General features: G+C 39.4%; 1 protein-coding gene across 2 annotated transcripts in view; it reads right to left on the reverse strand.

Moving 5' to 3' along the window:
- Positions 1-3,395: 3,395 nt before the first annotated feature.
- The window catches only part of LOC127424496 (semaphorin-3ab-like), a 35,640-nt gene continuing 12,798 nt past the window's right edge, over positions 3,396-26,237 (reverse strand). For both annotated transcript variants that reach the window (XM_051669776.1, XM_051669775.1), the window contains 9 exons: positions 24,685-24,754; positions 16,766-16,910; positions 14,877-15,096; positions 14,641-14,729; positions 14,512-14,553; positions 13,989-14,143; positions 13,646-13,707; positions 6,345-6,487; positions 3,396-5,420 (listed from right to left, as the gene is read on the reverse strand). In XM_051669776.1, coding sequence (XP_051525736.1) covers positions 4,992-5,420; positions 6,345-6,487; positions 13,646-13,707; positions 13,989-14,143; positions 14,512-14,553; positions 14,641-14,729; positions 14,877-15,096; positions 16,766-16,910; positions 24,685-24,754 — 1,355 coding nt within the window. In that variant the 3' untranslated portion in view covers positions 3,396-4,991. The remainder of the gene's footprint in view (positions 5,421-6,344; positions 6,488-13,645; positions 13,708-13,988; positions 14,144-14,511; positions 14,554-14,640; positions 14,730-14,876; positions 15,097-16,765; positions 16,911-24,684; positions 24,755-26,237) is intronic.

Genomic DNA, 26,237 nt, shown 5'->3' on the forward strand with positions numbered 1-26,237 from the left:
TCTGCCAGTACAGTAAGACAAAATACATATGTTAAAAATACTTTCTCTGAAAAACCAAAATATCTTATGCAGTGTTGTTTCTAAAACAAGATTAATCAAATTGTTCTTGTTTTAAGGATTTTTTTCCCGATATTTTTTACAGGAAAACAATACAAAAATTATTATAAGATTTTTGCCCTAATATCAAAGGTCTTACTAGAAAAAATGAAATTATGATCCAACGTCAAATAAAAAATGACCGTGCCTGGTAACCTGCATGTAAAATGGCTAGAAATAGCAGTTTAGCTTACCGTAAAGCTGACAGTTTACACAAGGTTTATTTCTATTTCTTCTGCCCCAAACTTACTTCAATCTTACTTCTCTGTCTGCTCGTATGAATGTAACACATCATAAGAACGTTTTTCGCCGCTGTTCAAATGCACTTTGGATCACATCATTTATATGTATAAATGTTTTCCATCTGAAAGGACTAAATATTAAATGAAACAAATGACAATAAAATGCAAAGTAATCTCTTCAGTAATCAAAATACTTTTTGAATGTAACTGTATTCTAATTACCAATGATTTAAATTGTAACTGTAGTGGAATACAGTTACTTATATTTTGTATTTTAAATACGTAATCCCGTTACATGTATTCTGTTACTCCCCAACCCTGGGGATACATCATATGCCACTGCCTGAATCTTGGACTTAGGATAGACCTCACCGAAATTACCGGCCGGTTGAACTGCGATGCACCTCACTGATCTCTGCTTGCATCACCTCGGTCTCATTAGCCAGCTAACCAGGGCAATGCATCAATGTGAACTTCTGCAGTTAATCCAGGATGGACTTCAAAGACATTAGTCATTAATCTTACAGTTCATAAAAAATCTTTGTTAAAACACTTACTTAGTTTAATAATTTTAAACCATGACTTGCACTGCACATAAATAAGTAATATTGGCATTATATTCATGCTGTTAGTTAGAGGGTAACTGGCCCCCACAGTAAACCTGGTTTCTCCAAAGGTTATTTTCCTCCATTAACCAACATCTTATGGAGTTTTGTGTTCCTTGCCACAGTTGCCTTCGGCCTGCTCACTGGGGTTATAAATACAATTATTATTTAATTACTTATTTTTAAAAACAATTCACAATCGTATTTTATCAAACTACACAATGAAGACTCTAAGACATTATAGATATTACAGTTTCATTTTCTGTTAATGCATGATTTTCTGTAAAGCTGCTTCGAAACAATGTGTGCTGTGAAAGGCGCTATACGAATAAAAATAACTTGACTTGATGAACACAAACACAAAAAAAGATTTTTAGAAGAATATCTCAGCTCTGTAGGTCCTCAAAATGCAAGTGAATGGTGGCCAGAACTTTGAAGGTCCAAACATAAAGGCATCATAAAAGTAATCAATACTACTCCAGTGGTTTAATCAATGTCTTCAGAAGCGATCCAATCCCTTTTGGGTGAGAACAGACCAAAATATAACTCCTTTTTTAACAATAAATCTTGACAGCAGTCTCCTTGGTGATTGTGATTTCAAGCTTGATTACACTTCCTATAGCGCCTTCTAGTGCTCTGCTCATGCATCAAGCACTAGGAAGTAAAATCGAGCTTGAAATCATGGTCGTGCTTAAAGACTGCAATGGCACAATTTACAGTGAAAAAAGGAGTTATATATTTTGGTTTATTGTCACCAAAAACCAATCTGATCGCTACAGAAGACATTGATTAAACAGCTGGATTCTTATGGATTACTTTTATGATGCCTTTATGTGATATTTTGACCTTCAGAGTTCTGGCCACCATTCACTTGCATTGTATGTACCTGCAGAGCTGAGATATTCTTCTAAACATCTTCATTTGTGTTCTGCAGAAGAAAAAAGTCATACACATCTGGGATAGCATGAGGGTGAATAAATGATGAATTTTCACTTGTGGGTGAACTATACCTTTAAATCCATGTCTTCAGAAGTTATATGATAAGTGTGGATGAGAAACAGATAAATACTAAAGTCCTTTTTACTATAAATTCTTGTCTCTGCCCAGTAGGTGGCAATTTGCATGAAGAATGCGAATCACCAAAACAAGGAAGAATGTGAAAGTTAATGTGGAGATTAACAGAGAGATTAATGTATTTCATCTTTCTCAATTTTCTTTTGATTCTGTCTCAGTCTCTCCCCCTCACTCCTTTATTTGCATCACTGCTCTCATTTTCTCTCATATAGGCTCTCCATGTCTATTTGGTATTCAGTTATGTGAGTGTTTTAAGGGCCAGCTGTATCCAAGGCAACCCACCTAGTCAATTTCCCAGTGTCCGGTCATTTGCAAGGAGGATGCAATATACATTCATATGCTCATGGCATTTAAATGCTTGTCACACAGGAAGCAGTGCATAGAGAAAATTCCAGCACCACAACAGACTCAACTTCTGTACATGGGTATATGATCCACTGTGTTTGTGCAAGTTAGAGTGTTTCTGTGGTGTTTATATTGTATGGAACTGTTCAACTATGATGATATAACAGTGATAAGTCTCTCCTTACAGTCACCTTTTAGTCATTTCATCAACTGAAAGGATCTTGTATAATATATATATATATATATATATATATATATATATATATATATATATATATAAAATTATTATTATTATTATTATTATTATTAAATTATTTTATGCTTTTCTGGCATTACTTAAAGTGTTTTGCTAAAAAAGCTGAGGTTATTACAAATACATAAGGGAGTGCAATATTAAATTTTCTCTTGCTCTCATGAGAGCCTTCCAAAACACTTTATTCAAGGTTTAAAGTCCATTAATGAAAATCAGATTTACAGTTAGGCAGAACAATGATGCAAAAAAATTGTAGCTCACATGATTGACAAGGTTTAAATCATTGATGGCAGGATCTGCCTCTTCATATGTAAAACATGACAAGTATGAATCTATTCTACATTTTTAATGTTTCTTTTAACAACAACATTTGAGTTTCATGCAGCCAAACCCTGGCGAGCTGAGCAGCTCACACACACACACACACACACACACACACACACACACACACACACACACACACACACATGTTGGTGCAGCTATCATTATGAGGACTATCCATAGACATAATGATTTTTATACTGTATAAACTATAGATTCTATCCCCTACCCCTAAACCTAACCCTCACAAAAAACTTTCTGCATTTTTACATTTTTAATAAAACATCATTTAGTATGTTTTTTAAGTGATTTGAATTATAGACACTAGAAATGTCCTCATAAACCACATTTATAGCATAATACCCTTGTAATTACCAGTTTGTAACCTAAAAAAAGTCCTCGTAAACCACTTAAACCTAACCCCCCCCCCCACCCCCCACCACGCACACACTACTGATTCTGTCTCTCTCATGTGGTGTGAGTCTTTATTTCCTCCTTTTCCCTCTGTTTGTACTGCACTTTAAAGCTCACAACCCTTACTGTATTCCATCCTTTTTTCTTTTTTCCATCCCTCTGAATGGAGGCACTTCAGGGTGGGTGCCAAACCTCTTGGCAGGCATGTGTCCATGTGCAGGAGAAAGTAGCTGGCCTGCTCTGGCGTTTCACTCCAGTTATATTAAACACACCCTTTGTGCCTCCATCCATCTACACAGAAACACACCAAGTTTGTTATCCTACAGCATCACTGAAGTGACTTCACCTTTTCATGAGATACTTGTGTTGTGTACATGTATTTAGGGAACTAAACAGTGGCCCCAAAAAGTATTTGGACACTTTAGGTACTTAAAAATGTATGAATGTCTTTGTATTTTAAAACAAAATAACAAACCAAGTGCATTTATTTTAAAGAAAGAAAGCACACCTTGCAAACAAAACATAAAAAAATAAAAATACATTTTAGGTTCAAAATGATAAAAACTTTTTTTTCAGACTGGCATTGGAAACAGAGCTTTGGTTGTAATCAGTCAAGTATATTTATACTTGAAATTATGAAATTATGATGAATTATGATTATGTTTGAAATTATGACAAAAAGTATTTGGACACTTTAAAGATTTCAAATGTTAGAGGAACTTATCCAGAGTTAATGTGATAAACTGCACCTGTGGTGCATCTGTGTGACTTCATACATTTACCAGAAATCACCTTGAGACACCAGCTGGTTAAAAGTAATAGGCAAAATGGCAAAGAATAGTGAAGTTAGTTCTGAGATTTGTTTGCAAATGCTAGTTGGTTTGACTTCTGTTTTCGAATGCAATACATTTCAAACATTATAAGTGTGACTTAAGCATCCAAATACTTTTTGAGGCTACTGTATATAATTTTGCTTTCAATAAATTTAAATCTTTCTAAACCCACTGTAAGACAGTTTCTTCTGCGGAGAAGCATAAGCTTCATTAATGATGGCAGAGAGAGAGAATTACACCTTATCAAAAATTTCAAAAAGAAAAGAATAACTTGTAAATTTTACACACATACAATGCAAGACAATATATCACAAAGAAAATAAATACCATGAACGATAAATAAGAGCACAATGGTTCCAGGCAATACATACATAGTCAGTACAGATGCTGCGCAATAGAGAAATAAAAAGAGCTATCAACACTGCAGTCTTTTTAAAACAAAGATCTTTTTAAGATGCTCCCTAACTTTGGAAGATTTGTCTTTTTTTTTTTTTTCAACAGAGGATAATTCGGGACACTCTTATTTTAGGAGATTTGTAAGATCTGCATAACACAGTCCTCATATAATGAATTAATTAGCTATTAACATTAAAGCAAACGTGTCCTCTCTTGACCCCACCCCTTCAAGATCAGCCTTCCCATTAAACACATTCTTAGTTAGTAACAGTCCTTCATGTTCAAGTTAATGTCCTAACAGGATGTCCAGAACTAAAAATGAATCATTGTACAATGTATATATTGTATATTGCATGTTTTGTTTGTGTTTATGTGTGAGCCTGAGTACCTGTGTAAACACCTGTGATTGTGTCTATGCACTCCTCGGTACCCTCTGTGCTGAGCTCTGCATTCTGCTTCGGTTCTTTCGCCCCCTCCCTTTCTCCTTCTCTCCCCCTCTCTCTCCTTCTCCTCTGTGTTTGTGTCGGTCTCCTCTCTTTCTATCTTGTTTGTTATGCTTGTGATTCCCTGATTCCTTGTGGTTATGACGTTGGCTGAGTTCTTTGCAGTGTCGCTCCAGTTTGCCATGGTTAATCAGTGCCATCACATCCTGGTACCATGGCTTGGTGGAGCTAAGGGTGGGGAGCAGGGCGGGGCTCCACACAATTAAGTGAATAGTAACAGCTGTCCAGCGGAATCTATGCTCTTCTAGTTGACAGTGATAAACACCTCCATGATTAAGCTGCACCCTGGGAATGAGGATGCCTCTGTCGATTATAACCAGCTGGTCTCCAGATACAACCTGAAAGAAAGAGGAAAAAACTTAGGCTGTTTTCACACTTTCCCCTCCACCCGCTGGTTTCTTTTTTACAGTATATTGTACTTTTGGGTCTGGACCAGTGAGTACGACTCTGAGCACTAGTAGCTGTTTAGCACAGTAGCAAGAAAGGCTGTTAAATTAAAATTATAATATTTTAAGATAGAAATGCACATTCAATTCACTCAGTATATCGTCCTGTTTGAACAGCCCCTGTTGCAGCACTGGGCTCAGATACATGCCATTACCACAGTGATGTCTGACTGAGCCGTAAATGCAGATTCAAAGCTGAGTTCAGCCGAATATTACTAATATCTGGGAATATTACTACCCTACATACAACTGTAACAAATTAAAAACACTGCTAGTATTCTGAAGTTCTAGTACTACGGTACTACCAAGGCCCCAGTATACTTTTTTATTCATGCTTTTGTCCCTTTGGATTTGCCACCAAAACTATACATGCACAGAATGGCACTTGCAATGCAAAGAATGTGAGCTGCTCTCTGAAGGCAATTTATTAGTAGACAAGCAGCTATGAGAAATGCATTCTACTTACTATAATAACTGTGACTGGGAACATGCAGTGATCTGAAGGTAATTTATTCTAAGACCAGGGAGCATGCAAAGATGCAAATTATAGCTGTTCACTTCCGCGATTTGGTTGCTTTCATACCAACTGCAAACCATACCAGAGTACAAATGTACCATACACCAGATTACTTTTATAAGCAGACTCACGTTCAGTTTGCCAGTGTGAACCCGAGTTAAAAAAAACTGATTTTACACCAACCTAATGCACTGAATCCTGATGTTACATAGACTTGTGTCCAAAAGCTCTAGTGTAAAAGCACTCTTAAAAACACCCAGAACCTTAATATGTGTTTGTTTACATTTGTGTTTGTGTACCTTATGTTGTTCCAGGCTGTTCTCTCCTATGTCTTTATACCAGGTGACGGTGGCATGGTGAGATTTGGGTAGACACTCCAGATAGGTGCTGTTACCAACAGCCACAACCAGCGTCTTTTCCTCTGCCTCCACGTGAAGACCAGCTGAATAACAAACAAAGAAGAAATGCTTCAACAAATTTTTCTGTAGGTGACATTACATTAAAATGTAGTTACTTTTCATTTAAAGTAATATTCTGGGTTCAATACAAGTTAAGCTCAATCGACAGCATTTGTGGCATAATGTTGATTACCACAAAAATGTATTTAGTCTCTTCCCTTCTTTTCCTTAAAAAAAGCAAAATTCGAGGGCCTTGGTAGCTCAGCGAGTAAAGAGGCTGACTACCACCCCAGGAGTCGTGAGTTCGAATCCAGGGCATGCTGAGTGACTAAAGCCAGGTCTCCTAAGCAACCGAATTAGAGTAGAGTCACATGGGTAGAGTAGAGGGTAGAGTCACATGGGATAACCTCCTCATGGTCACTATAATGTGTGATTTTCGCTCTCGGTGGGGCGAGTGGTGAGTTGTGCGTGGATGCATTACCACGGAGACGTAGCGCGTGTTGAGGCTTCACGCTATTCTCCGCGGTAACGCGCTCAACAAACCACATGATAAGATGCGCGGATTGACGGTCTCAGACGCGGTGGCAACTGAGATTCGTCCTCCGCCACCCGGATTGAAGCGAGTCACTACGCCACCACAAGGACTTAGAGCACATTGGGAACTGGGCATTCCAAATTGGGGAAAAAAGAGGAGAAAAAAAAAAGTCTGGGTTGCTGTGAAGCACTTACAAAGGAAGTGAATGTGGCCAATCTGTTAACCTTAAAATACTCAGTTTCAAAAGTATAGCCACAGGATTTAAACAATATGTGTGTTAACATGATTTTAGCGTGATAAAATCACTTACTAATCTTTTCTGTGTAAAGTCATAGCCAATTTTACAACTTATATCAACAAACCCTAAAACAACCACAAAAATGGCAATTTATACTACTTTAAAGCTCAAATAACACACAATTTTTAACAGAATAATTCATTTAAGTGCTTCTATAAAATTGTAAGCTTCACATTTATGGCTTTAATCCCTCCAAAAATTTAAAGTGCCCCTATCTTTACTTTTTTTTAAAGAAAATGAGGGCTGAGTCGAAATAATTTTTTGAGGTAATCAACTTTATGCCACAAATGACGTGATGGGGTAGCCAGTCAACTTGCGTGTCTAATATTTAAATTGCTAATTTTGCAGATAAGCCAGTTTCACTGAAGCGCGCTGCGAGAGTATTCTCTGAAACCCACCCTCACCCCAGTTTCACCGGTCTAAATCTTCAACATGGGGATTGTTTGTTTGTCTATTTGTGCAGCATCATGTCATGAATGCTCGATGCAGCATGTTTTGTGTTTTGTCTAATTGTGCAGCAGCAACATGTCCACATGCTTAACTCAGTATGTCTGTGTATTTTCAAGCAGTAGCAAGTCTTCATACTTGCTCTGCAGCAGCAGCGTAGCAGATCTATTCCACCAAGACCAATATCTGTAATGAATGAGGCTGATATCCCTTCAGCCAACCGCCAGAGGGAGCCCTCTCCCAAATACTGACACTGAACTGTTTTCTTCTATGGTGACTTCCTGTTTGAACCATATAAATAGCCATGCTTTTCCATTGTGACTTTGTGAAGTATTGCCAGTTTCACTGCCTTACCAAGCGTTATTCTCATTGCATACTTGTTTTGACCATTGTGCCTGCTTTACTGGTTTACCGATTTTGGATTACTGTTTTGCTGTGTTTGCCTGGTTGGACTGATTAGCTGTTAACAACTACTTTGCCTGCTTCAACATTACGTCTCTGCCTTGTGTTTTGGATTTGTATGCTGTTTGTAAATAAACTTCCTGCATTTGGATTCTACCTTCGCCTCCATTTCGAGTCCCTCACAGAATACTACCCATGAATCCAGCAGAAGTTTCTCAGCTCCAGGCTGCATTCGCTTACCAGAGCAAACTTCTCAAGAGTCACCAGGAACAACTGAACAACCTAAGAGCTGCAAATGAGAACCTTATCCACTATATCCATTCTCTTCCATCACCACAAGCTACACCGGTAATATTCACTCTTCCTGATAAATTTGATGGCTCGCCAGAGAAATGTAAGGGATTTTTACGTCAATGTAAAATATTTCTCCAATCAACAAGAGTCATTCAGTCAGGAATCCAAGAAATGTGCATTTATGATGACGTTACTTACCGGAAAAGTGCTAGACTGGGCCTCAGCTGTTTGGGAGAGTGATAGTCAGCTTCAAACATCATTTGATTAATTCGCTTCCCAGATCCATGAAGTGTTTGAATACCCAGAGGGAGGTAAAGATATCTCTGTTCAGCTGCTTCATGTAGCCAGGGTTTACATTCTGCAACTGACTTTGCCATACACTTCAGGACATTAGCGGCCCAAAGTGGATAGTATGAGATCGCACTCAAGACTGTGTTCAGAGAGGGACTGAACTACAATCTACAGGCCGAACTCGCATGCAAGGGTGAAGATTCAACACTCGCTGAATTCATTTCATTGGCTGTAAGGATAGATAATTTACTACACAACTCGCCACGCTCAAAGATGAATTCCAAGTCACAAACACTGGTCCATAGTCAAGTCCAGGCATGCTCCAATGCCCCTGAACCTATGCAGATCGCCTATGCCAGAGTTTCTGATGAAGAACGTGATCGTTGTCATAAGGAGCGATTGTGTTACTATTGTGGTGAGAGGAATCATTGAAACTCTGCATGCTCTCACAAAGGCAAGAAATATCCAGATGCTAGAACTAATGTGAGCACCAAGAACATTTCATCTCCCACACACCACAGTTTCTCCCTTCCCATTGAACTCTCCTTTGATAAGCCGAAATGTATTTCAGCACTCGTCGACTCGGGGGCTGCTGTGAATTTGATTCACCAAGAACTAATACAAGAACTCCATATCCCTACAGTACCTTGTATACCCACCATTAACATCGCTGCTGTGAATATAGGCAGAGGCATCACTCACCAAACTGTTAAAGTTACATTATGGATTGAATTATTTCACACAGAGATCATATCTCTTTATGTCATCAACTCACCCAAGCACCTTCTCATCCTGGGTCATCCATGGCTGGCTATCCATGATCCCATCATCTCCTGGAACCAGGCTGAGTTAAAACAATGGTCAGATTATTGTCAGTCAAACTGTCTTCATGTCACTGTCACCATGCCATGTTTAACTACTAGCATTGAAAGTCCTGAGAACCAAGCTCAAATCCAGGTCCCCAGGGAATATTCTGAACTCTCCGAGGTATTCAGCAAAATCAAGGAAACCCAACTGCCCCCTCATTGTCCATGGGACTGTGCTGTGGAGATGCTTCCCAACATGGCACCCCCTAAGAGCAAAGCCTATCAATTGTCAAGACCTAAAACCATGGCTATGGAGACTTACGTCGAGGAGGCTTTAGCTTCAGGGTTCATTCGTCCTTCCACCTCACCAGCTGCAGCAGGCTTCTTCATAGAGAAGAAAGATGGAGGGCTCCGTCCATGCATTGACTACCGAGGATTGAACTCGGTGACAATCAAGTACAGGTACCCACTCCCTCTTGTGTTGTCTGCCCTAGAACAACTACGTGAAGTACGCATCTACACAAAACTGGATTTGAGAAGTGCTTACAACCTGATTCGTATTAGAGAGGGAGACGAGTGGAAAACCGCATTTATCACCACTAGGTGGCACTATGAATACCAAGTGATGCCTTATGGCCTGGCCAATGCACCAGCTGTGTTCCAGTCATTCATCAATGAGATCTTCAGAGACCTCCTCAACAGATGTGTCATCGCCTACATTGATGACATCCTCATATACTCCCAAGATAAAGCACAATACAAAGACGTTAAAATGGTCCTCTCCTGCCTTCTGAAACAACTTTACGTGAAAGCAGATATGTGTGAGTTCCATGCAACCCATAAAACATTCCCAGGGTATATCATCAGTCATAAAGGTGTTGAGATCGATGACTCCAAGATCCAGGCAGTCACTGAGTGGCCAAGACCCAACACTGTTAAGGAGCTACAACGTTTTCTGAGTTTTGCGAACTTCTGAAGGAGATTTATCCGCAACTACAGTCTCATCTCTGCCCTTTTAACGTCATTGCTCAAGGGAAAACCATCCAGGCTACCATGGAATGACTCTGCTCAAAAAGCCTACAACACCCTCAAGACAAGTTTCATGACTGCCTCCATTCTCAAGTACCCAGATCCTAACCAACCGTTCATTGTGGAAGTGGATGCCTCAGAATGCGGCATAGGGGTGGTTCTCTCTCAACGCCACGGTAACCCTGGTAAACTTTATCCTTGTGCTTTCTTTTCCTGTAAATTGATCTCAGCTGAAAGGAACTATGATGTTGGAAATAAGGAGCTACTCTCCATGAAGGCTGCGCTAGAAGAGTGGCACCACTGGCTTGAAGGTTCTGTCCATCCATAAGAACCTCAAATACATCAAGGGAGCAAAACGTCTGAATCCATGACAAGCCCGATCCTCTTCACAACACCCCTCAAAATGAATCCATACTCCCACCTTCTGTCATCATCGCACCCATAAGCTGGGACATCATGGAAGAAATCCAAAGAGCCAAACAAACAGACCCTGCACCACCAGAATGCCCTCCTACAAAACAGTACGTACCATGCACTCTATGCCAAAGAACAATCCAATGGATTCATACCTCCCTCAGCACTGGACACTCTGGCATCCAGAGGACTATAAGCCTGTTACATAACTCATTTTGGTGGTCCTCAATCATTAATGATGTCACTGCTTATGTTAAGGCATGTCAAGTATGTGCACAGTCTAAAACCCCCAGATATCTGCCAGCCGGCCTGCTACAGCCACTGCCTATCCCTTAGAGACCTTCATCACAGATTTGCCAAACTCCAATGGGTATACCACCATCTTTTATCATTGATTGTTTCTCTAAGTCATGCAGACTAATCCCCATGAAAAGTCTACCCACTGCCATAGAAACCACTAACGTTCTTTTCCACCAAGTTTTCAGGATCTATGGTCTGCCAGAAGACATAGTGTCTGACCGGGGACCACAGTTCACTTCCAGAGTCTGGCAGGCTTTCTGTAAACAGCTAGACATCAACATCAGCCTCACGTCTGGTTATCATCCTCAGGCAAATGGACAAGTGGAGAGGCTAAACCAAGAAATCAGCAGATATCTCGGGTCTTACTGCAGTCGAGAACAGAGTTGGAGCGAATTTCTCCCATGGACTGAATACGCCCAGAACTCCCTCACGCACTCATCTACGGGACTCACCCCCTTCCAATGTGTGCTGGGCTACCAACTTCCAATGTTCCCTTGGTCAGGTGAACCCTCTACGGTGCCAGTGGTGGATGATTGGATCAGGCAGCGTGAGCAGGTGTGGGACAGTGTGCACGTTAGATTGTAGTGGGCCGTCCGGGCCCAACAGACCCAAGCTGATCGACGGAGGCATCCCCACCCCGACTATCAATCTGGCTGATTGGAGCTACCTGCTAACTACCGCATCTCTCCTTCCTTTCATGTGTCATTGTTGAAACCTGTCCACCCGATATCTGGCCCCGGAACCACGGATCCTGATCCTCCTCCACTGGAGATCGACGGATCATCTGCTTACATGGTCAGAGAGATCATATACTCACATCATCGAGGGGGCCAGATGCAGTACCTGGTGGACTGGGAAGGTTATGGACCAGAGGAGAGATCATGGGTAGCCGCCAAGGACATACTGGACCCATCCCTGATCCGAGACTTCCACCAAGCACACCCAAATCGTCCTGCACCACGACCAAGGGGACAACCAAGAAGAAGAACACTGGGAGTTGTTCGTAGAGGGGGAGGTTCTGTAATGGATGAGGCTGGTATCCCTTCAGCCGACCGCCAGAGGGAGCCCTCTCCCGAATACTGACACTGAACTATTTTCTTCTATGGTGACTTCTTGTTTGAACCATATAAATAGCCATGCTTTTCCATTGTGACTTTGCGAAGTATTGCCAGTTTCACTGCCTTACCAAGCGTTATTCTCATTGCCTGTTTCATTGCCTACTTGTTATGATCATTGTGCCTGCTTTACTGGTTTACTGATTTTTGGATTACTGTTTTGCTCTGTTTGCCTGGTTGGACTGGTTAACAACTAGTTTGCCTGCTTCAACGATTACATCTCTGACCTCCATGTTGAGTCCCTCACAATATCCTATCAACAGGTTTGGGGAGTAACGGAATACATGTAACGGGATTACATATTTAAAATACAAAATATAAGTAACTGTATTCCACTACAGTTACAATTTAAATAATTGGTAATTAGAATAAAGTTACATTCAAAAATTATTTTGATTACTGAAGAGATTACTTTGCATTTTATTGTCATTTAATATTTAGTCCTTTCAGATGGAAAACATTTATACATATAAATGATGTGATCCAAAGTGCATTTGAGCAGCGGAGAAACACTTTCTTATGAAGTGTTACATTCATACGAGCAGACGGAGAAGTAAGATTGAAGTAAGTTTGGAGCAGAAGAAATAGAAAGAAACCTTGTGTAAACTGTCAGCTTTACGCTAAGCTAAAATGCTATTTCTAGCCATTTTACATGCACATGTTACCAGGAACGATCATATTTTTTTATCAAGAAAATTCACGTTGGATCATAATTAATTTTTTCTAGTAAGACCTTTGATATTAGGGCAAAAATATTCTTGATAATTTTTGTATTGTTTTCCTGTAAAAATATCTAAACATCCTTAAAAGAAGATCAATTTGATTGATCTTGTTTTAGAAAGAACACTGCATAAGATATTTAGGTTTTCTTAATGTACTGGCAGAGTTTTTATAGTCAAAACAAGTGAAAATATCTACCAGTGCTGAAGAAGTAATCCAAAGTATTTAGAATACTTTACTGAACTTGAGTAATCTAACAGAATATGTTACAAATTACATTTTACAGCATGTAATCTATAGTGGAAAACATTTCAAAAGTAACCCTCCCAACCCTGCCTATCAATATGTCATATCCACATTAACATGCTAAATCTTTTAGAGAGTTGTCATGCCTGATTACTGTATCAATCTAATTCATGCAACCTTTGTGTTACCAACCCAGATCTAAATACAAGGATGAAATCATAAAAAGCCATAAAAATGAACAAAAAAAAACACAGTGCTGTAGGATGTTAATTGGTTGTATATGTCTGGTTGTCTGTGTCTCTCACCTCCCTGTCTGACACACTGGTTCAGCGGGTTGCCGTCATCCTTAACCTGACGAATGTTTCTCCTGCAGACGGTATGGAATGTTTCAGATAAGATTTATTTCAGATACCCCAAATACCAACACTTTTGCCATAAAATACCGGTACTAGTGTATGGGAAACAATTGATTTGATGGATGATTTAAACTGAGTTTGTCATAAATGTAATTGAATCTGGCTTTATATACTTCATTAAATTTTAAATAATGTGAAATACAATTACATTTGTGTTCCTTTATTAAACTAAACTTACAGTCAATTTACAGTGTATCAAATGTATGTGAAAGTGTGAGCACATGTGTGATACCTGTGTGCAGTTGGCATATATGGGCTGCAAGAGTGCCCATCCCAGGTGCAGTATGGGTCTCTAGCGAGACAGCACTCAGCGCAGGCCTGGCCGTATAGATCACAGTGGAACAGACCCAACTGAACCACACCCTCTGCAGATCCAGCAAATAACCACTGGTGGAGACAAAACATGCACTATGAAATGGGCCAGACTGCGATCCTGTTTACTTCTGTTTACTTTTGCTTTTAAATTAATTGGATGTTTTAGTGAGCTGGAAAACTGGGCTATAAGCCCAAATATTGAAACCACATTCACATACTGTATACCGCAAAAGAATAACAGTGCTCTGTTGTAAATTTGCATGTTTCAGTGGTGTGATTTGTGGGAAACGTGTGAAAATTCACAGTTACATTTTAAGTATCTCCCACCGTGCCACATGTTGCCATGGTGACAGTATGAGAAGGATTGTGTGATACAAGTGTTTTGGTTTATTTGATGTATATTAATGTATGTTAAATATTTGCTTCCATCAAAATGTTACCTTTTTCTTGGACAGCATCATGGCAGTGATTGGTGACTTGTGCTGTTGAATGATAGATGACTAGTTAATGTTTAAAGATCAATAGACTATCCAAATAAATATGTAATGTAAAATTGGTGACACCTTTACCTTAAACACTTGCATTTGTTCGAGAGTGAACGCCTGATTCTGTCCGTTGGCTTTAGGGAGGTGAATTGCTTTCAGAACCAGGCCAGAGTCTGGTAAATACAAATATATGCATTTTTACAAACTTAAAAGACATTTTGCAAAAACATCGTTTGAACCAAAAATACATTCTGAAATACATGAAACAAGTACACCTGAAGTTCACTTGATTATTTACCACACACATAGTAAACACACACCTGTGCCAATAAACAACACATCATATTGTCCGTCTATAGCCTCCACTCTGTCCACAAGTAGGCGGGTCAGTTTATAAGACACTCCTACTCTGATCAGCAAAGGCTGGCCTCTAAGAGGATGTACCACCTCCTGCATTAAAGGATGTGTCCGGCTAAAAAAGATGACATCATCAGGATATTCTCTTGTGGATCGGAAACCTCCAAAAGTGCTGCTGGGACACTGAAGATTGACAGAGGAAGCTTTGTGTTACTGTCCAATAATAAGAGTAAATTAACAAAATGATTTCAGAGCCCCTAATATTTTAGTTCTAGTAAAATCTTATAAATACTGCAATTAATTTGTTTACAAAATTTGACTGTAATACTTCTTAAAGCTGCAGTGTAGAATTGTTTAAAACACTTGTATAAATAAGACATGTTTTTCAAAATAGTTTCAAACATTTTTCTGTCATTGTTTGGCCAAAAGGTCAAGCCAATGTTGCTATGCCAGGTCCCAAGAATACTTCACCCAAAAATGAAAACTCTCGTATCATTTACTCACCTGATTTCAGATGTGTATGGCTTTCTTTCATCTGAACTCAAATGAAGATTTTTAGAATAATTTCACAGCTCTGTAGGTCCATTCAATGCAAATGAATGGGTGCCAAAATGTTGAAACTCCAAAATCCACATAAGGGCAACATAAAAGTACTCCAGATGACGCCATTGGTTAAATCCAGGTCTTCTGAAGCGATATGATAGGTGTGTGTCACGATTCGGTGAGGCTGCCTGTCTCTTTCTTGTGTGTTTGCGTGATTGTTTTCCCTTGTGTGTTTTTCTTTTTCCCGCATGAGTGGCGTTTCCATGGGAATGCTCATTCGTGTTGTTCACGAGTTGATTACTGCCACCTGCTTCTCATTTACCCTGGCTATATATACCCTCTTGCTTCTCGTGGCTAGTGTCAGACTGTTTGTTTGTGTAACGTGTCAGTCTTGCCAGTCAGTCGGTCTTGTCCTGTTTGCTCTTTTGTTTGTTTCTGTTAGTTTGTTCCAGTTCTCAGTTACCTGTTGGATTATTACTTTGTGGACATTCTGTTGGAGATACTTACCTTGGATTACTTACTCTGCCATCGCATTCATCTGCTCTCTGCCTGGATTGTCCCAAATCCATCAGTCACCGTGTTCATCCTCACCTATGCCTTATCGCCTCCATTCACCTGCATCCTGAGCTGGAGATCTGCACTGTGTTCATTTTCCCTGTATTTTTCAATAAACCATTATTTGTTTCTCTGCATCCCTGAGTCCTCCATTAATTCCGTGACAGGTGTGGGTGAGAAACAGATCAATATTTAAGTCCTTTTTTACTACAAATTCTCCTCGCAGCTCAGTCAATCTCCACTTCCCCATACTACTTCTGTTTTTAGTGATTCACAGTCTTAATGCCTATCACCCTCTACTGGTTAAGAGGACAATTTATGAAAAAATGACTTAAATATTGATCTGTTTCTCACCCACACCTATCATATCCTGTCTGAACACATGGATTTAACCACTGGAGCCGTATGGATTACGTATATGCTCCCTTTATGTGGATTTTGGAGATTCAAAATTTTGGCACCAATTCTCTTGTATTGTGAGGACCTACAGAGCTGAAATATTCTTTTAAAAATCTTCATTTGTGTTCTGCAGAAGAAAGTCATACACATCTGGAATGCCAGGAGGGTGAGTAAATCATGGGAGAATTTTAATTTTTGTGTGAACTATCCCTTTAAACAAACAGCAATTAATTGTACAGAAATTAGACACTGCAGCTTTAGATCTGAAAGATCTATTTGACCTGCAAAGCATCACATTTTTGAAGGACAGAATTATTTATTTTTGGTAATGATTATTTCAGATGGGAAAACTCACTGTGCCAGGCCTTGGATAGGGTACTCTGCCTGTATACTCTGTCCACTTGTACTGTTGTCCCTCCCTGTGCAGGAAGTTTCCTTTAAAAGCTCGAATAATGTCCTGCATCCGGTAAACACACACAGCGGATCCATTCAAGATGTTGCTGTAAGCAGAAGAGACCAGCACATACACACACAAACAGATACATTCATGATTGATTGATTGATTGATAGAATAAGTAAATAGTATAAACTAGCAACCTGTATGGAAATAAATCACAGAGTATCAAAATGAACCAGGAGTAAAAGGTGAAGTTTGTAATTCTGCACCACTAGTTTCAACAAACTAAATTGCAAAAATAATGATGGTTTTCAGACAGCTTTCCTGAACACTCCCCCTCCTGAAACTGGTCAAAAAAACCGCACCAAAGTCACGCCATTGGTTGAGCCCAATGTTGTTATGTCAGGCTGGTTGGGATGATCCAGCAAACTAAGCAATGTTGTGATAGTTTACACTATTCAGGGAATGAACCCATGAATGGCTTAGTCTCTATATGAAGCTGGAATAGAAGTATTTTACCATCGAAAAATTACAAACTTCAGCTTTTAAGAGAATCCATCTTATTCAGTTCTTAATTAACCTACTTTTTTTTTTTTTTTTTTCTTTACACTTCTACAATCAGTACTCCATACATTTTTACTTATATGATCAATCTACAATATAAGCAGAGAAACCTTACTGGGCCAGATGTGAGTGGCACTTCGGTTAACATTTTATACCAGTAGGCAGCAAGGCACTGACTCCTCAGCGACGGTTAAAATGGCATCTGATCTGAATTTGACTTAGCATCTGCTGTGAAAGTTACAGTCTTTACGAGTAAGTGAGGGATTTAACATGCTCAGTGGAACAACTCAACAGAGACCAATAACACTGTCACTCTTTCCATACTTCTTTTTTTAATCCATATTTCACTGTGCACTCCACCCTACTCAGCCTGTTCCAAAACCATGGCCGCACACACACATATATGGAAAGACACACAGACAAATTACAACAAAAGACACGCTACTTGAGATGGCTGATGTAAAATGGGTTCAACTTCTAAGGTATTTTAAACATCATGGGTGCATCATTTATGTCATCTTAGACCAGCTGGAAAGTATGAGTCAGTAATACTTAATACTTTATCATCCACACCCCTAACACACATACACACACACATACACACACACATACAGGGCTTCAATTACTTTCTATGAAATTATAATATTAATTTATAAATTATAAATTAATATAATTACATGATGCAAGTATTGATTTTATTTATCATGAATTACACAGAGGAAAGTTAACTGCTAGTGCTACACTGTAAAAAATGTAAAAATACTGTACAGTTACTAGGAGCTATTTCTTCCTGACTTTTTTTTAATAACAAATTTTTATTGATTCATGCAGAAAATCACACAGACATAATAGAAAATACAACCTCAAACCACATGAAATCAAAAGTTTTTTTTTTGTTTTGTTTTTTTTCTGAGCAATAATCCCTCCACCCCACCCGACACAAACAAGCACTCTAGTGATCGGAAGTCAACTGACAAAGACACACAAATAGACAATAAAACAGGAAATATTTAGACAGAAATAAAAACAATTAAAAAAAAAACTCTAATCCCTCTCCAAATCCCCTCCCCGAGAACCCTCCAAAAAGGCCAGATAACCGCCCCACTTCCTAATGAAAATATCCATGTTATCCAGCCTTCTGCACACCATCTCCTCAAACGCCGCCACCCTACCCAGCTCAACGCACCACTCATGAAACGAGGGCGCATCAGACAACTTCCATCCCTCGAGAATTAACCGCCTGCCATCACGTCTGGCAGGACCCAACTCTCCACGTATTTATCACCCGCATGCAGGACCGCTCCATCCCCCAAAACACACAATCTGGGGCAAAATGAAAACCGTGTGTTGACCACTTCGCATACGAACCTCTGTACTTTCAACCAAAACTCTTGTATCCTAACACATCCCCAAAAAACATGGGATGTGTCCCCGTCTTCCAATTGGCATCTCCAGCAGGTGGGTGTGTCTTTAAGACCAAGCCTATACATTCTAGAGGGGGTCCAATAAAATCGATGCAAAATCTTAAATTGCATAAGGCGCACCCTTGCATCTCTAGATGCAGACTTGATGTTTTTTTAAATCCCAGCCCACACCCCATCCTCCAACACCAAATTAAAATCTTTCTCCCATAATCTCTTAATAGAAGTTAAAGCTCCATCCCCCAAACTCTGAATTAGCAAAGTGTAATACACTGATGCCTCATGTCCTTTACCAAAAGCAGCAAGCACCTCTCCCAAAGTATCTGCTGCTCTAGGGGGGTGTACGCTACTCCCAGAAATAGTACAGAGCAGGTGGCACAACTGTAAATACCTAAAAAACTGAGATCTGGGAATCCCAAAATGTTGAGTCAAATTATCAAAGGATCTCAACACTCCATTCTCATATAGATCACCGATTGCAGCAACCCCCCTGACAATCCACTCTGACCAGCAGAAGGGGGACTTATCAATACATAATTTTGGGTTCAACCATATGCTCGAAGCAGCACTCAAATAAATGTCTGAATTAAACACTTGGACAATTTTGTCCATACTGAGTTCAAATGTGAGATGACTGGGTGTAACTTAATTTTACCGGTTAATTTGATAGACAGGTCCTGCAATGGCGAAATAGGGGCAATAACTTCTTGTTCAATATAAAACCAAGGAGAGGCCATTTTAGGTGGAAGCGACCAATGAGCCAAATGTCTGAGACCGAAAGCATAATAATAAAACAAAATCTTGGGTAGGCCTAGTCCACCTTTGTAAACCGGCCTATGTAATTTGTTGAAGTGCAATACGGGACGCATACCATTCCAAATGAAGGACTTCGCTATACTTTCAAATTGCTCAAAATAAGAGAGGAGCACATCTATAGGGAGTGACTGTAGCAGGTAGTTGAATTTTGTAATACAATTCATTTTAATTACATTGACCTTCACAATCATCGATAAATGTAGTGAAGCCCTTGTGTCCACATTGCTCGAAAATCTTTTTATTAGAGGGTCAAAATTAACTCTAACTAAGTAAAATTTGGTGGAAATAAAATACCTAAATATTTAATGCCCTGTTTGGGCCACTGGAAAGCGCCCGGCTGGAAAGCCACTACTGGACAGTATGCTGTCAGAGCCAAAGCTTCGGATTTAGACCAATTGAATTTGTATCCTGAGAACTTGGAGAAGGAATTAATAATTCTGTGGAGGCAAGGCATATATCTAGAAGGGTTGGAGACAAATAATAAAATATAATCTGCATAAAGCAAAAGCTTATGCGCCACACCTCCCGCAATCACCCCTGGAAAATCATCCTCTTTTCTTATTGCGGCTGCTAATGGTTCCAGGGCAAGACAGAACAATAATGGGGAAAGTGGGCAACCCTGCCGGTTGCCCCTATTCAGAGTAAAATAATCTGAAATGAATCCGTTTGTTTGTACTGCTGCTACAGGGTGTCTATAAAGTAACTTAATCCAAATAATAAATGTACTCCCGAACCCATACATTTCCAAAATCTTAAAAAGATAATCCCATTCAACCATATCAAATGCCTTTTCAGCGTCGAGTGAGATGGAAGCGACCGGAGTCTGATCATTCACCACTGACCACATGATATTGATGAAACGCCTAATATTATCAGAAGAGCTGCGGCCCCGAATAAACCCCACCTGATCTATATGTATAAGAGATGTCATAACTTTACTTAATCAGTTAGCCAGAATTTCTGACAGAATGTTTACATCTAACTGGATCAGGGAAATTGGAAGGTAACTTTTACACTCACTTGGATCTTTGTCCTTTTTAAGAATCAGACTGATCCGGGCTTGTGTCATGGTTGGGGGAAGCTTTCCATTCTTTAATGCTTCTGTATAAACTTCTAGCAAAAGTGGAGCCAATTCTGTTGCACAAGATCTAAACAAATTCAGCGGCAAATCCATCTGGCCCTGGAGCTTTGCCTGTAGGCAGGGACTTAATTACCTCGTCAAGCTCCTCCAAGGTTAACTCAGAATCAAGAGAGATTTTTTGCTCGGTCGTCAGTTTAGGGAGTTCTAATGGATCCACAAATTTTCCAATATCTTCATCAGTAGATGAAAACGTGGAACTATGGAGATCAAAATAGAACTCCCTAAAAACATTATTAATATCACTGGTCGAGGTAAATATTTCACCGGCAGAAGATTTTATTGAGGGAATGGTAGAAAAAGACTCTCTCTGTTTTATATATCTAGCTAAAAGCTTCCCTGCTTTGTCCCCCGACTCAAAGTATGACTGTCTTGCCCTGAATAACCAAAACTCCACTTTCCGCAAAAAAAAGCATTATATCTATATTTCAATTGGGTCAATTCTCTGAGGGCATCAGATGACATACGACATTTCAGCTCTGCCTCTGCCCTTTTAATATTCCCTTCCAATTCCACAAGTTCTTGTGCTTTGGATTTTTTGAGGAATGATGCATACTGTATGATCCGATGCCTAAGAACCGCCTTAAGTGCCTCCCAAGCCACCCCACAGAGGATACTGAGGACCAGTTGATCTCCATATAAACATTGATTTCAGCCTTTAACATTTGTTGGAAATCAGGATTTTGCAAAAGGGATACATTAAAGCACCAACTATATGATTTCTTTTTCTCCGTATGTGGCAACATCTCTAAACTCACCAGGGCGTGATCTGAGACTAAGATGTTTCCAACTGAGCAATCGACTACAGATGAAATGAGGGACTATAAAAAAAAAGAATCTATTCTAGAATAGATTTTATGAACTGATGAAAAAAATGTATAGTCCCTACCAGATGGGTTCAAAAGTCAGCAGATATCTGCAAGACCAAGATTTTTACACATCCTGTGAAGTGTCACTGTTGCTTTAGGGCTTACACACTTTCGCTTCACTATGATCAAGAACTGAGTCCATCAAAAGATTAAAGTCTCCTCCCATTATTATATCATAAGGTTTGCAACATCCCTTCAAGATATATAAAAAAGCCCTGGTCATCAGCATTAGGTGCATAAATATTAGCCAAGATCAGCCTTTGTCCCTGAATTTCAACTAAAACAATAATGACACTGTAAGGATAATTTATCCTTAATCTGTTAGAGATATTTGAATTGTAGATGTTTATTTATCAATATAATAACTCCCCTGCTCTTACTTGAGCCAGCACTAAAAAGAACATGTCCACCCCATACCTTCCCAAATTTTTCAGCTTCCTGTGGGGAAAGATGTGTTTCTTGAAGAAACACTGTATCATATTTCTTACACTTAAGAAAAGTAACAATCTTTCTTCTTTTTATGGGGTGCCCCAACCCATTCACATTCCATGTGGAGAGGGATAATCCATTCATATTAATGATTGACATCTTGATATAATAGAAAAAAAAATGTGTGTCAAAAACAAGATTATACAGACCACAATCCCCATTAGTGCAACATTCAAACTCCGAACTCCCCCCCGATCCCCCAAAAAAAAGAAAAAAAAGAAAATGTGCGCATTGACACCGCGCACGAGAGCGCCAACTGCTGTCAATTCCTCCAAACTCAAAAGGTCCACGCACGCCTGCAAGAACCCCCACGACAACTTTGCCATCGGATTGCTTAATTTTGCCTCACAAATTTGTAAGGCAAAATTACATAACAGAAAATACTTTGTAAAACAAACCTCTGCCAATAGGCATCATAAACAAACGTAACGTATAGATTCATTCACAGAACTGACTCAAAGATGTGTTCTTCCACAGAACAAAATTCCAGCCACTATAAACCGTTCAGTGTCCTCGAACAGTCAAACAGATGAACAGTGAACCGGTTGCTTATGAATGCAGCAGATGACGTAATCATTCCAATGTCCCGCAGAAAAACTCCGCAAATCAAACCCCAGCCAACAGGAGGCATAAGAACAAAGAACATGCAGGTTCATCCACAAAACTGTCCCAAAGCAGTGTTATTCCACAAAGCAAACTCCAGCCGCTAGGCGGAACCATCATAAACAGCAGCAAAACAGGAATCCCGGTTCATCGGGTGATCATGAGTCAAGTTCACATAGAGGGCACATGAAAAGAATACACCATGACTTACTCAGACCGCCAACTGTAAAAAAGACATCCTTTGTGTGGGCATGTAAACATTTTGCGGTCATCCATAGTGTCTAATCTCAATCTGGCCAGGAACTTCAGTGCTGAAGCGATCTTCCGTCAATGCAAAAGATTCTTTAAGGAAAAGTGTTATTCCACCAAACAGACTCCAGCCACCAGGCGGAGTCAACGCAAAAAGAAACAAAAATGACGCCCAACTTCCTCCAACAGTAGAGTCAATGAACAGTGAGTCAATCCACTTACATGAGAAAAACCCCAATGGTTTACTCACTCATAGATTGTATAAAAGACAGTGCTTGTTTCGGACACGTGAATACTTTGCGACCGTCCTTCGTCTCTATTCTCAGTCTGGCCGGAAACATCAGTGCAAAAATGATATTTCTTTGATGCAAGAGATTCTTACACTCCTTGAATCGCTCGCGTTTCTCTCTTGTCGAATTCACAAAGTCCGGGAACAAGAAAATACTCAGATTCTTCCGGGAAAGCCTTCCCTTGTTCCTCGCCTGGCACAACATAAGATCTTTATCGGATGATCTCAGAAATTTGACAAAAATCTACTGTTTCCCTCAATAGATCTACCCACCGGAACTCTGTGAGCTCGCTCGATTTCCAGCCTGCGGCCCGTTATGTCGAGCAGACTCGGGAAGAGTTCATCCAAGAATTTCACCATATCTCTGCCCTCCTCATGCTCAGAAATTCCAACAATTCGGACAGAATCCCTGCGCTTTCTATTCTCAAGATCTTCAACTTTTCCAAGGACACATTCTAAATCATCTTTGGTCACGGGTGGATTAGCGGGTAATTCCCTCTCCGATGACTCAAGACAATCGATTCGTCTCTCAACATCCGTCACTCTTGTGACTAATTTTGTTTCCATCACCGTAATCGATAGACGTATAACAGCGAGATCCTCCAAGTCAGCAAGAATCCTCGTCAGCATTACCGACATGTTGGGCAGTTGACGCTGGATCTCCTCTCTTGTCGCACCAACCAAATCGAGTCCCCAGTCTGTAGGCCTGACTGGGCTTTCATCCTGAGCACGTAAGTGTCTTTTAATGTCTCCAGAGCCCGAGGATTTTGACTTCTTTGCCATATTTTACCTCAAAGAGCAAATGTGTAACTGACTGTATCGAATTTCACCAGGTTATCACATAAAAATAATTAAAAATTTAGCAAAGTGCGCAGAGCTCGTTGCTCACACGTCTGCTCCTTGCATGGCGCCACGTGACCCTCCCTCTTCCTGACTATTAAAGGTAATGTGTGTAATTTTTGGGTTGTTAAAATACTTTCTCCTATCCCAGATCAATATGTATAGACAAATATAAGTAAGCCACCTGTAGGTTGATTCCCCTTTAAACAATGTGAATCTGTATTGCCATCAAAACATTGCTCTGTTTGTTTGAGCATCCTGACATAGCACCATTGGCTCAACCAATGCTGTGAGTATAAGGCAGAACTATCTATTTCCCGACCAATGGAAGGGAGTGTTTGGGAAAGCTATTCTGTTTTGCTATTCTGTTACTTTTGTTAATGTAACCTGAAGTAGTCGTTGATTCCGTCATATTAAATAATACACTTGAATAATACCAGGTCATTAAAATGTTACCACGTGAAGCATATTTTCTAGGTTAACTGACCCTTGTTACAGTGTACTCTTGGTTCAGTCATGTTGTTGGGCTCCAAATGTAATTCACAAAAGAATCAATGAAGTGTTATAAATCTGATCTCAAGTCAGTGTGTATGACTCACCTTGTAGTGGTGAAGAGCCCATAGATGAGAGGGTTCTTTTTGTCCTTTCCACGCTGAATGAAAACATCCTCTATGGGCACAAAAAAACAAAAAAACAAACAGGGTTAGAATATTACACTCATGAAAAATAACATTTACCTAGTCACACTCTCTTTCTTTTACAAATAAACATATAATGCAACATGTTTTGTCTTTTCACTTCTGTTAAAAAAAACACAGACATAATATACAATAAAGCACACACATCCATATCTTGGCCTTGTCGTGTACCAGGTTGTAGTCAATTTCTGCATTCTCATTTCTGCATTCTCACATTCCAGCCATGTCAGATATGATCTAACCTTACCAAATCAAACACACACACACACATTCAGAGCATGCTATGTGCATGCTTTTACTTGAGAAGTAAGATAGATTACTTACTCTCATAGACTATTATAAAATGGAGAACATAAACCAGATCAGCACTATAAAATGCAGTAAAGCACACACACACCTCCTCTGTATTTTCTACACGCAAACAAATAAAAAGCCTATAATCAGGTTCTAAAATGAAGTTTAAAGGCCACACATTTTGCTTACTGGTCATAAAACTATATTTTGCGGTGTTTTTATTTTATTTTAATTTTTTTATATACAGTATATATACTTGTCCCTAAAACAGTGAAATTATTTAGTTTTTGTATGTAACTCAAGCTAGTCTCCATCTCCCATGAAACTGCACCTGAAATTAGAAAAGTGAAGACCCATCATGATTTTGTTCCTTTTGTTTTAGTGGTTTAAAGCAAAGAATATTTCACAAATGTGTCTTTTAGATAATTTTCATTAAAGGGATTGTTCACCCAAAAATGAAAATTCTCTTATCATTTACTCACCCTCATGCCATCCCAGATTTGTATGACATTCTTTCTTCAACAGAACACAAATTAAGACTTTTAAAAGAATATCTCAGCTCTGTAGGTCCATACGATGCAGGTGAATAGTGATCAGAACTTTGTAGCTCCAAAAATCACATAAAGAAAACATAAAATTAATCCATATGATTCCAGTGGTTAAATCCATATCTTCAGAAGCAAAATAATAAGTATGGGTGAGAAACAGAACAATATTTAAGTCCTTTTTTACCCTAAATCTCCACTTGAACTTAACAGGCACTACATGTGACTTTCAGATGTAAAAGTAAAAGTGGAAATTTAGTGTTAGAAGGACTTAAATTTTGATCTGTTTCTCACCCACACCCACATTATGTTGCTTCAGAAGATATGGATTTAACCACTGGAGCCTTATGGATTAATTTCATGCCTCCTTTTTTGGATTTTCTTAGTTCCTCTGTGTTTCCTTCATGTGATTTTTGGAGCTACAAAGGTCTGATCACCATTCAGTTGCATTGTATGGACCAACAGAGCTGAGATCTTCTTCTTCTTCTTTCAGCTGCTCCCGTTAGGGGTCACCACAGCGAACAATCACCAACAGAGCTGAGATATTCTTCTAAAAATCTTATTTGTGTTCTGTAGAAAAAAGAAAGTCATTCACATCTGGGACGGCATGAGGGT

Source organism: Myxocyprinus asiaticus, chromosome 33 (assembly GCF_019703515.2).
Source record: "Myxocyprinus asiaticus isolate MX2 ecotype Aquarium Trade chromosome 33, UBuf_Myxa_2, whole genome shotgun sequence".
In the NCBI taxonomy this organism is placed as follows: Eukaryota; Metazoa; Chordata; class Actinopteri; order Cypriniformes; family Catostomidae; genus Myxocyprinus; species Myxocyprinus asiaticus.